The 16,983-nt window shown below is 41.0% G+C and overlaps 1 protein-coding gene across 1 annotated transcript in view; it reads left to right on the forward strand.

Annotated features, from left to right (window-relative positions):
• The first annotated feature begins 234 nt into the window (after positions 1 to 234).
• LOC123969708 (alpha-1,6-mannosylglycoprotein 6-beta-N-acetylglucosaminyltransferase B-like) overlaps positions 235 to 16,983 on the forward strand; it is a 153,887-nt gene continuing 137,138 nt past the window's right edge. The window contains exons 1-2 of the mRNA XM_046047335.1: positions 235 to 760; positions 7,345 to 7,457. Of these exons, the coding sequence (XP_045903291.1) occupies positions 693 to 760; positions 7,345 to 7,457 (181 nt within the window). The 5' untranslated portion in view covers positions 235 to 692. The remainder of the gene's footprint in view (positions 761 to 7,344; positions 7,458 to 16,983) is intronic.

The raw sequence follows: 16,983 nt of genomic DNA on the forward strand, positions 1-16,983 counted from the left end.
TATTAGGCAATTTATAAATCCTTTTATTTCCTCTGAGGGAAAATTTGGGATATTGAGATTTTATGAATTACGGGAGGGTTTTCGTCTATTGTTTTTTTCTTTGCTTCTTGTCGTTTTTAGAAATGTTCCCTCGTCAACAAGGCTATTATTTTGAAAAGACCAACCAGACGTAACACTGTACCACAGCTAACCTGCCTCTTGAGGAGTGAACGAGTAAGAGGCGATACGGCTGACTTGCCACACTCGCCGCTGCCTTTGCCGTGAAGTTAAAACGTCCCTGAAGCTAGCTCTCCTCTCCTTGAAAGAAACGTGGATTTGAAACGACGCCCGCTTTTACTCACATGTATGACAACTACGCCATTTTATTTTTAGTAAACTCACATCGGGTATTACTCCAGCGGTCGACACAGCCTGCAGCGACTTCACCTCAGATTCAGACTGTTTGCCCGACGACGGAATAACGCTTTAAATGACATTTTCTCTCACGGGAGAGGAGACTTTGCTGAATGAAACTTTGTACCATTTCTGCCGGAGGGGTGAAGAAGCGCGTATGCCGGGTGCCGTGTTGATTTAAAATAACCGAGTTGTTTGCAGCTGTGGACCGCTGGATGGGACGCAGATAAAATGTTTGGTCACCTCAAGTTCCAGTTTGGGAGGTTAGCAACAATGTCAGGGGTCGCACGTTTTGGAAAATGATTACTGGCAGCACCGACGGTAAAATAATGGTCAGAAGATGTCTAGTAACGTTCAAACCGTTCAGGTAAGCGACAAAGGGCTGGCGACGTTATTCTGCACCCAGTGTCCCTTTGATCATTGTGCATGCTTTTTTCACAGCTTACATTTTATCATACAGATGTCCCAAAACTGAATAGAAAGACATGGTTATCACTGTGAGGAACACTGAGTTGTGAAGCCGTAAGCCCTGTCAAAATGCACTACTATTTGTAGGTTATTGTGCACATTATGTAGAGCCAGGGTGTGTGTGTGTGTGTGTGTGTGTGTGTGTGTGTTACCACTTACCTAAACACACACATATGCGCACATATACGCCAGATGTTTGTCCACTAGATGAATTAGATTTTAGATCCACATGGATTACGAGACGTAAATAAGCCTGTACTACCAGTCAGCCGAGCTCTAACTTAGTTTCTTGCTACATGGATAGCTCCATTATCATTGTGTGGCTGGGCTTTGTTCCTGAGGATATAAAGGGGAAACTGGAGGGGGTTTCTTAACAACGTATACAGATAATTCTTTACAGTCCATTTAGCCTTGTTGTGCCAACTTAATTTATTTACCCTGATAGGCAGGCTATATATTAATTGCAGACATTAAATCTCTAAATGCATTCCTCTATTTTGCTTTTCTAAATTCTGGAGTTCAGTGGTACAAATGCTAGGGGATCTCTTCTTTCCCTCCTTTCCACCTGCTAATACTGTTAAATTTTCCAAACAATTCCTCTAGTGTGCCGGCGCAATGATGCAGCAGCTGTGCAGCACCCTCTGTAAAAAGTGGCTGCCTGTGATGGTGACATTCATGCTGCGCTAAACTACTTCACCTGCTATCTACTCAGTAGATCAAGCATTTAGTCCAAAACACTCAGTTAAGCAGCATTGTGACAAAGCTACACCGGCCCTGATAACACAGGCAAAGAGAGGTTCTTGCACGTGATTTGTGTGTGCATCACATTTAAAATGAACCAGTTTTTGTTTGTCATTTTACTATGAATAGTGGAAAAGAAAATAATATTTTCATGACAGTTAGCCTTTGTTGGATAGTTTTGACAAGAAAAAGAAACAAAAACATTGGAGAGAGAAAGTTGCCAGGCCAGAATTGAACTAGGCATATTGTGGATGTGCATCTTGTATCAGCTCCAGGAAAGCCCCAGCAGGCATATTTGGGCAACAGGAACATTAATTGACACATCTGCTGCAAAAATGCTGCTTGTCACACTGCATTTAATGTGAAACTCAACATTGTCTCAAAATGCAGTCTGTGTGTGAACACCGCGAGATCCGAATCGTTTCAGGTATTTAGGCCTCTTCAGGCACCAGGAAAAGTTTCTTGGAAAATAACACAACTAACATCTAAACCACGGCTCCTCCATGCCTGGCAGAAGTCCTCTCGCTTCAAAATCATCTACCTAGAGGCAAAAATCTGATAAGTCTATATGTGTGAGAAGGCCAATTAGCTGATAGCAGATCTCGCCTTCTGATCCAATTATAGGGAGCGGAGCATTTACTTTAAGCTGGTTAATTAAAGACTCGTCAGGCAGGACTGGGGCCTAATCCTCTCATATCATCCACCTAAGGCCACTTTGGAAAACTGCTAAATGATAACAGAGGATATGATCACCCTAGGACACCATCAGGCCAGCTTCTGAACACCCACATGAGCTGAGTGATTCACTTTTTTCCCTGCTCCTTTCTCTTTCCATCAATCTTGCTAGACTTCCCCCCATTCTGCACACACACATAAACACACATAGGATTATTAATACTTAAGATCACAGAGAGAATAGTGATATAATGGATTTGTAAACTGTAAACTCAGCCAATTTTGCTTAGTGTCCTCTGTGAAGCCCCTTTCCAAACCTGTCACTGGGCCTCTTCACTTTTCCATACTGGAATAATTCAAGGCACTGAGGAGAACGAGAATGAAAAGCAACGAATGTGGCAGCCAAACACTAAATCAGATCTGTGATTCAGATTTTCAGCTTCCACCTGCTTGGCTTGCTGACCACACAGTAGGATAGTAAGTGCATAATCCATGCAGCTATACAGTAAGCATGTCTGGATCAGGGCATCATATTCATGATAAATAATCCCTTAATCATAATCATTGTATAGGGCTTGGATACACATCAGTTACTGTATGTGGTCCTCTGACAACGATTGAGCTATCCTAATTCATTCCGCAATATGCCTGGAACAGATGGAGGTAATTTTTTATTATTTAATAATGTTACAATATCCTGGGAGAGACAGAGAGGTAAATGAGAAACCGTGGTGAAGGAGCATGTGCCAGCTGCCTAGATGCTGGGACTTTGATGAGAATGCAGTTAGATTCTAATTTCTCCATGTTTTCAGTGTAAATCAATAAAAATTTGCTACACAGATCGTTGCCGTCGCTCTAATCCCTCTGATCATAGTGATCATCACATTAAAGTGTTGTCTAATAATCTCTTTCCAACGCCAGCAAATTAAGTCGATTATTGGGAATTGGAAAGTCTGATTTCAACACCTATTCATACACAAATTACAGTTTGTCTTGTTACAAGTGTAATCAGCACGGCAATTCATTAGACCCAACTGCAGTTCAAAATGTAATCTGATCCCTTTGCTCACAGAATGTATGGAAAACGAAGATAAATTACCAAGTTAACCGGAATGACTGTATAGCTGCTGTACTTTTTGGAGTGATCAGATGACTGTAATCATTTTTGACGCAACCCATTAGATAAGAGCCTTGATGATGGTGATAGTGATGATTATTCACTGTCAATATGTGTTGTACATGAGTAAAAGGTTGCCTCTCAAGGAGCTACATCCCACTGTCTGGCCTTGAAGCTGAGGGATTACTACTCAGGACAAGATGCATTGGCTCTGTCTTTGGAATATTGTCTCCCTGGGAGCTAGCCAAACCACCACGCTCCACACTCAACAGATTATTCAACATCTTGATCCCTTTGGGTCAATCAGATCATTTCAGCAAATGTTCTTTTAAGTGGCTATTCTTCCTTGCTGTTGATAAGAACTCATTTCTTACGGCCTCATCAATATTAAGAGGCTTTGGTTCAGAACCTTGCGTGACTGGAGCTACTTACCATTCCAGGAAGTGCTGTCAGATTTCACACTGGGCTGTGCATTCAAGCAAACAGCTCTTGCCTGGCTTTGAAGAGAAAGCAATAGAAATGAATAATTCATTCATTTGTTATGTTAAGATTCAGTTTTCCAAACAGTGGTGCAGAAGTTAAAAGTTTAAAGGTTACACCTGTGCAAGGTTGGCCTTTAATTTAAATGATGAAGTGAATTGTGATGAAGAGGGTGGTGATGGTGCAGTGGATAAGACACCTTTGGTGTGAGAGACCCGGGTTCCCCACTGTGACACATCCACCAATGTGTCCCTGAGCAGAAGAAGACACTTAACCCTTAGTTCCTCTAGAGGCATGTGAACTCTGACATATGTAGCAATTGTAAGTTGCTTTGGATAAAAGCATCAGCTAAATGAATAAATGTCATGTAATAATATCACAAAAGCTCTTCCCTTTTTCCTCCTGCTGTTGGCATTGCTTTAGATACATTCCCCATATGCTCGATATGATTTGTAACTGCTTGTTTGTTATTGGAGCCCTATATATTTTTCAAAATTACAACACATTTACCCGAACAACTGTACATGATGAGGACATTAGGGGAAAATGTCTTCAGCTGCTAAAATATGTAGTCTAAGTACTGGAGTGTTTTTCATTTTGCCATTCATTTTCACATCAATCTGCATTTGGACTACTGTAGTGATCTGCTATCACTACCAGGGGAGGTTATTATATTTTGGCTCATCACACACAACACTGTCACAGAAACACCCGACTCGTAAACCAGTTCATTCATTCAGCTTCTCTCTAAATGTTGATGAAGCTAAAATCTAAGATGATGCAGTGCTACGAGGTAGTAGTGAGTCCGTCCTGTCTGAGCAGACGGTTTGCTGTTTGGGCTTCTGTTGTTTTCTTGTTTATAGTCTGCGTTGTTCATATCCATGCTGCTCTCTTGCTGAAAGCTCCGGACAATTCATTCCTGGTAGTTCTTCAGACCTTGCTACAGATGGAGCATGTGGCCTGTGTATGTTTTCTTAATGGTTCAAGATATGAGTGTTTTATTATGCTGTGTGCTTGAGTCCTGTGTGATAGCGTATCGTTACACTACTTCTACAGTATCTTCTAAGAATTTCCTTTTGTTGGAGTTAGCAGCGGAACATCAAGCTTTTTTAAAGTGGGACATGACTTGTTAGTCATGGAGGCAGACTGGTATTTTGTCCAACGGATAAGGATCGCAGACAGCTTTGCCTCTCTGGTTCCCCAAAGAGCCACGGTATCATAAGATAACCTCTGATCCATATACACTGAAGAGACTAGCTTAACTAGGGCAGGATTTACACAGATACAAAAGACCTGATTTTCAACTCTTTTAAGTCAAATATCTGATTCTCTCATGGCTCTCTGACAAGAGAGAACCCACACAGAGTCTGATTTTATTTTCCCTTCAGAGGTACGGCACCGTTTCAGATATCGGATGTGAGCCACAAAGCAGAGAGAAGCAGACGTTTATGTTTCAAAGCAAGTTCTACAGATTTGAGCCTGGATTTTAAAATATTATCACATGAGACCAGATAGGTTCTTCAGATAGTTTTTTCAAGTCTATCTTAAAAAAATACTCGCATGCCCATGTGTACACTGAAAGAGTTTGGTGACTGAAATCATTCCACCTGTATACTTCCTACTAGGATACCCAGTTTTTTTGGCTAAATTATATTAGCTTTAGTGAAACAAGAGGACTGTGGATTTTGTCCCCAATTAGAATTGTATTAGATAAGGACCTCTTCAGGATCAGTATAGACAGGAGAAACTACTGCACCAACTGATAACTCTTTTAATATACATATAGACTGAACAAAATTAGAAATGCAACACTTTTGTTTTTGCCCCCATTCATCATGAGCTGAACTCACACATCTAAGACTTTCTCTATGTACACAAACGGCCTATTTCTCTCAAATATTGTTCACAAATCTGTCACAAATCTGGCCACAATAAAAGGCCCCTCCAAAATGTGCAGTTCCATCACACAGCACAATGCCACAGTTGTCACAAGTTTTGAGGGAGCGTGCAATTGGCATGCTGACTGCAGGAATGTTCACCAGAGCTATTGCCCGTGAATTGAATGTTCATTTCTCTTCCATAAGTCGCCTCCAAAGGCGTTTCAGAGAAGAAACTGTCAGGAACCACCTCAGGGAAGATCATCTGCATGCTCGTCATTCTCATCTGGGTCTTGACCTGACTTCAACTTCGCACAGCCATTGAAGAGGAGTGAACCAACATTCCACAGGCCGCAATCAACAAACTGATCAACTCTATGCGAAGGAGATGTGTTGCACTGCGTGAGGCAAATGGTGGTCACACCAGATACTGACTGGTTTCCAGACCCCCCCAATACAGTGAAACTGTACATTTTGGAGTGGCCTTTCATTGTGGCCATCCTAAGGCACACCTGTGTAATACCCATGCTGTCTGATCAGCATCTTGATATGCCACACCTGAAAGTGAATGGATTATCTCGGCAAAGGAGAGGTGCTCACTGACACAGATTTTGACAGATTTGTGAACAATATTTGAGAGAAAAAGGCTTTGTGTACATAGAGAAAGTCTTAGATCTTTGAGTTCAGCTCATGAAAAATGAGGGCAAAAACAAAAGTGTTGCGTTTATAATTTTGTTCAGTATATGTCGGTGAGTGTCTTCTAACACAGACTTGAAAAAAGCCTAACCCAGAGAACTGGCCTTAGATTGTAGACGTATTTCATAACTCATGGTGATACAATATACAGTAACTCACATTGTGACGACTGTTTTGCATAGCCCACTGTTGACCTCATTTTGTGTGGTTCAGACAGAGTGAGACCAAGTCTCAAAGACTTTAGTTGGCATTTTAGCTATATCTTTACGCTCCTGTCCTCTTCTAGTCTTTTTTTTCTCTTCCACGTCTGCACCCCACTTGATATTACATAAATAATCACATTCATTTTGCCAGCACTTGGGGACAAACTGCTCAAGCATATTTTGTCCTAGATGTACGTCAACCAATTACATCAAACCACCCAAATGTTTCAGGTGCCCTTTGGCTTAAAGTTGCTACTTTTCCACATGTGATCATTGCTCTATTTATGCTCTGCCTTCTGGAAGGGCTGCCTGCTGTTTCTTGACTGTCTCTTCGTTTCTCTTCTCCACTCCTCTTCTGCTCTCCTCCACATTTTTCCCTCATCCTCTCGTCTTTGCCTCTGTAATTTGCCTCTCGCTTTTCTGCCAATCATTCTGTCCTGCAATCCAGTCTTCTCTAATTGTCGGTATATTCATCTGCAAACATTCTTGGTTTTGTTTTTCAAGCCTCTCGCTCTGTATCCACTCCCTTTTCTGCCTCCAAATATCTCCCTATCCTCCCCCCTCTCTCTATTCTCATCTTCATATTCCCAGTACTCACCCAACTCATCTATTTACCTGCCCTTCCCTGTAAATTTGTCTATCTATCTCAACTCCCTTTTCATCTATTTCCTCTCTCCTCCCCCCTGTGTTTCAGGATATTCGTGGTGGGAATAGGCTTCTTCAGCCTGTGCTTTCTAATGACCTCTCTGGGGGGGCAGTTCTCAGCCAAGAGACTGGGGGACTCCCCCTTCACCATCCGCACAGAAGGTACTGACATGTGCCGTGTGTGTGTGTGTGAGAGTGCATGTTTGTTTGTAAACAGTTCCTTCACTGAATTGAAATGATGTAATGTCACTGCATGTTGCTGTGCTATAACTCTCCATGGTCCAACTGGCGCTTCACTGCCATGTGCCACTTTGTTTAAGCTGCACCACCTGTCAGTGGAAACATAAAATTTTGGCCTGGGCAAAGAAATCATAAAGTAAATGTAAATACCATTGCAGAACCAGTATGACCAGTGAATTTCATTCATACAACTTTCAGCAGATAAGCTGATTTTCTGTTGTTGCGGTCAAGTGGTGAGAGATAAATCAACATGCTTGTAAAAGAAGATTGATCTGGTGTGTGGGACATGAGCTAGAGAGGCCAGACAGTAGCTTGGAAGTTATTGGTCTAATCCCCAGCGGTGACAGCAGCAAGTGTGGCTAATATTATATCTGTGGGTTTCACCCTCACTACTTTCAGGGATTCTGCTTTGATGACATAAACAGTATATTTCAGGGCTATGTGTTTCACATACATTATATATTAAAATACATGTGAATTATTATTATCTATGTTTGGTGAAATGTTTACTCAGCTGACAGTTCTTTGACTCAGATATGACAAAACACTGTATCTGTATCAACATAATTAATCTACTTAATATTGATGGACTCACTCCACTTTTATATCTATCTGGACTCACTCCACTTTTATATCTATCGACTTTAGAGGAGCGTTTAGCAATCCAGCCTGAAAAGCATTTTACAGCTCCTCTGAACCCTCTCATGATTCTGTTTAAGTCTCACCTTCATACGGAAGTCCATTAAAGCAAGCCTATATGTCTGTTGCTGTAACCACAAGTGGAAATTACAGTATGATGACTCTTTGAATTTCCCCACATTTCGGGATTGTGGTTGAGTACAGAAGACAAACATTAGCTAAGTGGAACTAGAAGAGCAAAATACATTAGAATTATATGAAAGTGAAGCGTCACACTTTTACACCCCAAAGTGTTGTTAAGATACTTCTCTGCATGTTTATTTGTCCACGGAAAAAATACTGTAAATATGACACCAACCTTGAATTCCTGTATTTTTCCATGTCACTGCACATTGGTTTCTGTACTTGTGTTGCATGGACACTGAAGCCAACGTCCGACAAAGCCATATCTCACCAGTGAAAGGTTATTAACACATTGGCCAGCCAGCAATATCACATGACCCAGAGTGATGGCTGACTGCCAGTGGCAAGTCAGAAAAAAAAGAGTGCCATTGTAATCTCCTGCTGTACAAGGTGCGAAGATTGAAAGTCAGAGGTCACTCTGTGGAGGCCATCTACTTCTCAGTACTGCGGGAGTTAAAATAAGAAATCCTGTGTTCCGTGGGCGCTCCCACAATGTGTGTAGAGTGTGTGTGTGGGCACAACAGTGGTTGAGGCATGCCATGTGTCAGCTGACGTGGGAGTGAGAGCACATAAAAGACAGAGCAAATGCTCCTTTCGGTGTGAATCAGTCAGGTGTTCGTGTGCGTGTGTGTTATCTGTTAGAAATAAAGATGAACCAGTGAAAATGGAAACAGAAAACAGCAGACTTAACTGAATGGATAGATGCAGAAGCATATCAATAGGTGTGTTTTTGTGTGTGTGTGTGTGTGTGAGAGAGAGAGAGAGAGAGCGATACAGAGGGTGGAAAGGGGGGTCATTTGGGATTACTGTGTTTGTGATAAATTGAGATTACTGTGTTTGTGATAAATTAGAATTAGTGTGTATGTGTCAGTGTTCCATTGTAAAATGTACTTGATTAATCAACTAGTCATGCGCTGCAGCCTGGGAAGACATCTGGAGCAAGCTCATTAAGAACTGTATAGTGTCCAACCGTGCATCCCCATAGGAACTTACTTTGTGTGTGTGTGTGTGTGTGTGTGTGTGTGTGTGTGTGCGTGCGTGCGTGCATGTGCCTCTAAATTTATTTGTGTGTCTCTCTTTTTTAGTATGTACGGAAATGCTTTTGTGTTTCTATGCACAAAAGATGTCCATATCTATATCATCTACAGTATGCCTGGGTGTGTTTGTTTGTGTGTATGCCCCACTGTTTCACCCTCTTCTCTCCCTTTATGCGTATCTCTGTTGTCTACTACCTCACACTGTTTTTGCTGCCTTTTTCCCTTTGAGTGTGTATGTGTGTTTGTGACGAGCTGGCTGTTAAATGGGGCGACAGCAGAAATGTGGGACAAGATTGAGACCAGAGAGACTGAGAGACCGATCCATCTGCTCTCTCCAAATCAGCCCAGCTGAAACAACTGGCCCTTTCATTAAGTCTCCACTCACCACCTGCAGAGCAACACACACACACACATACACACTCACACACACACACACAGGTCCTCTCCCATGTCCCATTAAGTACATGTCATTTCTAGGAGATCTTCCTTGTGAAAATATGCAACACTGCCAAACAAAACAGTTTCTCCAAATTGTCAGGCTCTTCTCACAGAGACCAGCAAAGCAGAGCAACTTTATTTGGTGCTCATTGTATTTGCCTTAAAGAACTTGGCTTTATCATAACCAATGTTTGTGACCAGCTGCCAAGAGGTTTCTTGTTAGCAGCTATGGCTGAGTGATTATTTATTTTCATTTAATTAATTCATTCATTTCCATTTCAATAATAAGAGTGCTATTTTTAAAACGCAGAAACCCACAATTTCAATTACATTTCCATAATTAAGAGTGACTTAACAAGCAACAGCAAGTAAAAGTTTAAACTGACAATCAATGTTTTCATTGCCTATAATGACAACTGCTGCTGGTAAATAAATTTAGCTGTAGAGTCTTTCTGCATGCCTGTGTCTGTATAATGGTACTTCTCCAAGGATGGTTTTGCAAATGCAGAAACACTATTCAATCATTTTTGATGTTTGACAAAATAAGGCATGATCTGTGGCAGCGTTTTCTCCCTCTATAAAAGATCTAGGCGATGGCCTTGTGTCAGTTTCAGAGCGATAGCTAGCAGGTAGCTCTGTAGTTGTTTGGTGTAAGTGACTGACAGCTGGTGAATAGAGTTGTCTGAATTGCCATGTTAAACTTCTCAACACATCATATAATTTTTTTTAAGCTTAACACCCTTAAATGCTCTGAATTGAGACCTCCAAGTTTCGGGGCTGTGAAATAGTCAGCCCTGTCAGTGTGAGGCTAATGTTATCGTTAGCTGAAGCAGCTATAGTGCAAAGCTCTCAACATAAGGTGTCACCAGTCTGATATCAAAATACTGATTTACCAATTTGATCAACTATGCATCTATTGTCAATAAATGTAATGGCACTTTTAAGAGTTGAGATTACATTTTCATATTGATGCGTATGTCAGATATATTACTAATACATTATCTTTATGAAATGTGACCTAAATTAGTCAGGTTTTCAATTGAAAAGTATGTACATTTATTTAGAAGTTGATTTTTCTTTAGCTGACATGTTTAAAGAAACATGGGTTCTTGTTAAATACTATGTTGACCACAAAAACCACAGACCTGTAGTTAAATAAAAAAAAAATATATAACAATATAGGTCAGAATCTTAATTAGTTGTTTTCCTAAAATTGTTCAACCCTGTGATTGGTTGTCTTATTTTAGCATTGGTCCAATGTTAAGGCAGTTTTCTCATGACATACATAATGTTGTGTGTGCTTATTTCTCTACTGTAAAAGCATTATTCACAAGTTGAAACAAATCCTTTGTACTAAGAAGTTACTTTGTCATGACATAGCAAACTGTCAAAGGCTGTTTTGTTTTGTCCATTGCTTTTGGCTCTCTTAAACATGGTCTCAGCTCAGTTCCTTAATGATGATGACTGAATTTAGGGATTTTAAGTATACACTGCTGACATTGTTAGCTAAAGATGCTCATTTAAAAACTTACAGATTAACATATCCTCAACAGTTTAGTCCCTAGTAGCCCACAGCAATCATTTAGTCACTACTGTCCACTTCTGTTATCTGAAAATGTGCTTGTATCACTGTGTTTAGATGTCATTGTATAACAGGGCTTTCCACAGCCTGTGCAGAGGATGACTGATTCAGCAGCTGTCATCCTAATCACTATCCAGGATGTGTTGACAACAAGGCCTTCAGGAAGACAAGAATAAAGTTGCTTTTCTGTATGTAAATCAAAATCTCGCATTGTGCCACAGTCATTCATACACAGATATTAGCTTGCTTTTTGCACACAATAACAGCCACATTTGTGCACGGCTTTGTCACCTTAGTGGGAGTTGTGCTGATAGCAATTGTTTGGGTATTAACTGAATTTCCTCGCCACATCTTGCTTCTGTGGATTATCAGCTTCCATGGGAGGTTCAGAGTGCTGGGTTTTCTCTGAAATCCCCGTCTCTACTCAGTGACTCACAAACTCATCAGGAGCCGTGAGCCGGAGATGGAGAGGTAGGGGCTCAATAGTGAAAGTGAGAAAGTAGAGGAGGAGGAAGTAGAATGGAGATTGTATGTCTTTGTGTCTGTCCGTGATTAAGCGAGAGAATGAGATTTCTAGAGGATGCATTGCTTACAGAAGAGAAATAGAGGGATAAAAAGGTACACAACCAGAATTTATTTCATCTGATTAAAATACATCAGACGTAAGGGAAATGTTAGCTTGATCAAAGGCCCTCCCTATGGACCTTGTTCATACTCTGCAGTTTATTACATTAACAAGGACTCTTGACAGTCCTTTCACCCTGTTTGTTCTAGCTGAAAGACTCAGGGCTTTCTCTGCCTGCTTGAGTCCCTGCTGGGAGAGAGAATATATTTTTTATATATACATGTTTTGCCTCAGTTTAAAAATGTGCATTTATCTCATCTCTGTAGGTTAAACGGTTAGCAGCTTGAGAGTTCTGTCAATCAAATAATGTAATTTAGAAAATGGAAAACTTGTAATCGCCATGAGGAGAACACTCTGTTTGGAAATGCTGCTGTGCTTAGATCCAAGCAGGGGCCGAGACTAATGGTTGTTTGACTCGCAATAAACTCAGTTCTGTGATGTTCGTCTGAGAGTTTCCGTGCCATCAGTCAGAAAAAAGACTCACGCCAATGTGTCACATTTCCAAAAGACATTTTAACTTGTGTTCTAGGAAGACCTCATCTAAGAGTTTAAAGTTATTAAAGTAACTGCAGTTTTAGGACCTATATATTTCTGTTTTTATTATAAAGTGAGTGAAATAGCACATGTGCAGTATATTTCAATACATCAGTATGCAGTAGCTGGTACCGGTTGAGCACATCAGACACCCCCGCTCTGTGGTCCCCTTTCATGTTTTTTTCACACACTGGATGTTCATCTCTATCACATATTCCCCGCAGTTATGTTTCCTACCCATCGCTTCATGTCGAACAAATCTGGCATGACAATCTTCTGCATGTCGCTGGGCGCTAGGTGCAGCAGGGGAGTCACTCGGGGAGTACACTTTATCAGTTCACTCATAGCCTGGGGAGTTTGAATGGACTGTGCGTGTGCGTGTTGGTTTATGGGTTTGTGATTCTCTCTGGATAACACCATCAAGTCAACAACAATATAAAAATGGATTCAGAGTGAATTCATGGGTGTTGTATTTATGTGTTTGAGTAATATGTGTGTTCCTGACCAGGTGTCCTCACAAATATAGAAATAGCCTAGAAGAATTCTATATTAAGACAAGTCTTAGTGTTAAGACTAATTCTTATTCACCACATACTTCAACATTAACATTTGGGTTTAGAGTTGAAATTAGAAATTAAGATTTAAGATAAAGGTTAGATCAGGTGGGATAGTATATGGTGGTAGTTCCATCATCTCACAGGGCTGGAAACTTTTTTTGAGTTTAGGTGTGGAATATGTAACTAAAAGATATCTCTTCCCACTGGCAATTCCACTTCACCTCATTGAAAGATTAAATGTAATTTGGAATGAAGCATTGGTATAGCAATGGGATCATATGCTTTTGGGGAATTTTACCAAATTTTCAGTTAAAACCCCATTTCCTGTCTGTGCACACAGTGGTGAAGTTATGATTTGAATTCTTTATGTGTAAATCCCTTAACTGGTAAAGACCAGACATTTACTAATATTCAGCACACCCTTCAGTGTGAAAGAAAGAAGTAGATAGAAATAGAAGATTGCGTTCTGTACTTAACAGCTTTGAGGTTTGAATGTGACAAATGACAGTACTTGCTGAAAAGGGGACAGGGGTTCTCAGTCAATTTACCATGAGGTACTGATTTAAAAACAAGAGCATTGATTGGCCTGGCGGTTTCAGTGCTGCAAAGGTGACCAAATGGCTGCCACATTAATTTGTACAGAAGTTGCGTCAAGGAATTGACCATGTGTAACAAATGGCTGTACAGTTAGCTTTTGCAGAAATGGCTCTGCTCTTTTAAGAATCAATGCAGCAAGAACTAATTCCCCCTTAACAAACAAATACATAAACATCAAATCTTAGTTAAAACACAATAACAAAAACCTTGCACAAAGGAGGTTGTCAGGTTATGACTGCAACAGCTGAATGAATATGATTGGACGTTAGTAGTCAGCTGGTAGCCAAACAGCTGTTGATGAGTCACTGATGGTGTAGCATGAATTAAACATCTGATGAATTTTGCTCATGTAAGTGCAACTTACAGGAGAGCTCTGCTTGAACAAACGCTATGTTTGTTATCTGTTATACACACCTGTACTATCCACATTTATAACTCTCCTCCCCAACTTTGTTTCCCCTCTGTGCAAACTTCAGGCCGTTTACCGTGTTATTCCATCTTTAGCCCATTCCTAACGCCAATACATATTAATGCAAAAGCCTATCCAATTTCCAAGTAGAGAAGGCCATTGTTCTGACCTAAGTGCTATTACCCGGCTGTAAATGAGAAATTTCTCCACCGCACATTATATCATGGTTATGTCTCTGGGAAGGTTACTCTGCAGCAATATGCTGTCTCAATTACCCAGCCTGCATCAAGCTTTGTCTACAGGTCGCTTGCTCATCATTTCCTCTGTCATAAGCTGGTTATTTTCTCGGGTCCTGATTGTGTCATACTCGAGCGTGCTTGTGGTTCCTTTCTGCAGATATATGCTAATGTTTAGGAAGCCATGGCTTCCTCTTGCCTGACAGTTTGGGACCAATGATTGTATAATGTCTGTGCTGACAAAAATGGCAGCTGTATTTGTCTGGTTTCTTTACTGGTGTGCGCTGATAAAGTCATAAAAGCACACCGAGCATGACTTGTGATTTCTTTCCTCGAGCCTAGTCTTTTCCCACCTCTCTCTCCTTCTCCTGCTTCTCATTCTCTCTCATTTCTTTCCCTCAGAGATGAATATATAAGTGCCCAATGCGAGACTGGATAATTGCAGAGTAGATATCTTTTTCTTTGTTTCTTCAGCTAGCTTTTGCCTATTCTTCTGCCCACTTTTTTATTCCTGCTCTCACATGCGTGCCTGTGTTGAACGGAGTTGGACAGTTACAATATTACACTTCTGCCTTTGTCTGAAAAGTGACAGTAATGATTCTGCAATGCAGGGGAATTCATGTATTTGACACAAAGTGCATAATGGAAGGGTTATGAAAAGATGAAGAAATAAAGTTTTCTGAACCATTTTACTATCTTTAAACTGACAGATTTGACTCTAAATAATGAAGCTTAGTTTCAGATCGTTAGCAGACAACCATCAGTTGGAGACACCTTTTCTTCATGTGCAGCTTCTTGTGCTGTCTTTTTACCAGTTGAAAAAGATCTGAAATGATCTTTCTTGAGATGGTTTGAAAGATGTATGCGCAAAGGTGCTCATGAGATACTAAGATGCTAATGGCAGTAATGTAACATTTTAACATGGACAAATCTTCACTGCTTTTGTCGTGTGATGTTGAATGTATACCGTAAACAAATTCAGTTCAATTCACTTTTATTTATATAGCGCCAAATCACAACAACATTTATCTCACAGCGCTTTTCATAAAAGAACAGGTCTAGACCATACTCTGTGATGTTATTTACAGAAGCCCAACAATTCCCACCAAGAGCAAGCACTAGGCGACAGAGGCAAGGAAGAACTTCCTTTTAAGAGGCAGAAATCTCGAGCAGAACCATGGCTCAGGGTGGGCGGCCATCTGCCTCAACCTTTTGGGGGTGAAGGAGAGAGAGAGAGAGAGAGAGAGAGAGAGAGGGCAAGAGAGGAACAGAGAGAAGGAGAGAGAGAGGGGAGGGAGGCAGTCTACACAATATACACACAGAGGCACAGACAGTAAAGGTGATGTTGCTATAGACCGAATGATAAATGGTACAGATAAATACAGTAATGCCTATGATAATAATCGTAATGTTAATGATTATAATTACAATAGGACTAGTAACAATAGTTGTAGCTGAGGGTGTCGAGCAGGAACACGGGGGCAGCAGGTGACTCGTAACCACAGATCCAGACTCCACAGCTCCAGAGCCAGAAACACCTGCAAGAAGTGATAGGAGGAGAGAGGAGAGGGACGAGAAAGCACAAGACTACCGGAAAGGGGAGAAGTCGAGTTAGTAACATGAATTAATGGGATGAGGTTGCATACAGAGGGAGAGAAAGTAGAGGAGAGAGGAGCTCAGTGCATCATGGGAAATCCCCCTGGCAGTCTAGGCCTATAGCAGCATAACTAAGGGATGGTTCAGGACTCACCTGAGCCAGCCCTAACTATAAGCTTTATCAAAGAGGAAAGTCTTAAGCCTACTCTTAAATGTGGAGATGGTGTCTGAACCCAAACTGGAACCTGCTTCCACAGGAGAGCAGCTTGATAGCTGAACGCTCTGGCTCCCATTCTAGTTTTGGAGACTCTAGGAACCACAAGTAACCCTGCATTCTGGGAGCGCAGTGCTCTGGTGGGGTAGTAAGGTACTATGAGCTCTTTAAGATAAGATGGTGCCTGACCATTAAGAGCTTTGTATGTGAGAAGAATGATTTTAAATTCTGTTCTGGATTTTACTGGAAGCCAATGCAGAGAAGCTAACAGGAGAAATGTGATCTCTTTTCCTGGTTCCTGTCAGAACACGTGCTGCAGCATTCTGGATCAGCTGAAGAGTCTTAATGGACTTTTTCGAGCAGCCTGATAATAAGGAATTGCAGTAATCCAGCCTAGAAGTAACAAATGCATGGACTAGTTTTTCTGCGTCGTTTTTAGACAGGATGTTCCTGATTTTCGCAATATTACGTAGGTGAAAAAAGGCGGTCCTTGAAATTTGCTTAACTTACGACATGTCCTGATCAAAGATAACTCCAAGATTCCTCACAGTGGTGCTGGAGGCCAGGGCGATGCCATCCAGGGAAACTATATCTTTAGATAATGTGTCACGGAGGTGCTTAGGCCCCAGAGCAATAACTTCAGTTTTACAGTATCTGAGTTTAACATGAGAAAATTACAGGTCATCCAGGTTTTAACATCCTGAAGGCACATTTGAAGTTTAGCTAACTGATGAGTTTCATCTGGCTTGATCGATAGATATAACTGAGTATCACCTGCATAACAATGAAAGCTTATGGAAT

The sequence above is a fragment of the Micropterus dolomieu genome, linkage group LG04 (genome assembly GCF_021292245.1).
Source record: "Micropterus dolomieu isolate WLL.071019.BEF.003 ecotype Adirondacks linkage group LG04, ASM2129224v1, whole genome shotgun sequence".
NCBI classification, from domain to species: domain Eukaryota; kingdom Metazoa; phylum Chordata; class Actinopteri; order Centrarchiformes; family Centrarchidae; genus Micropterus; species Micropterus dolomieu.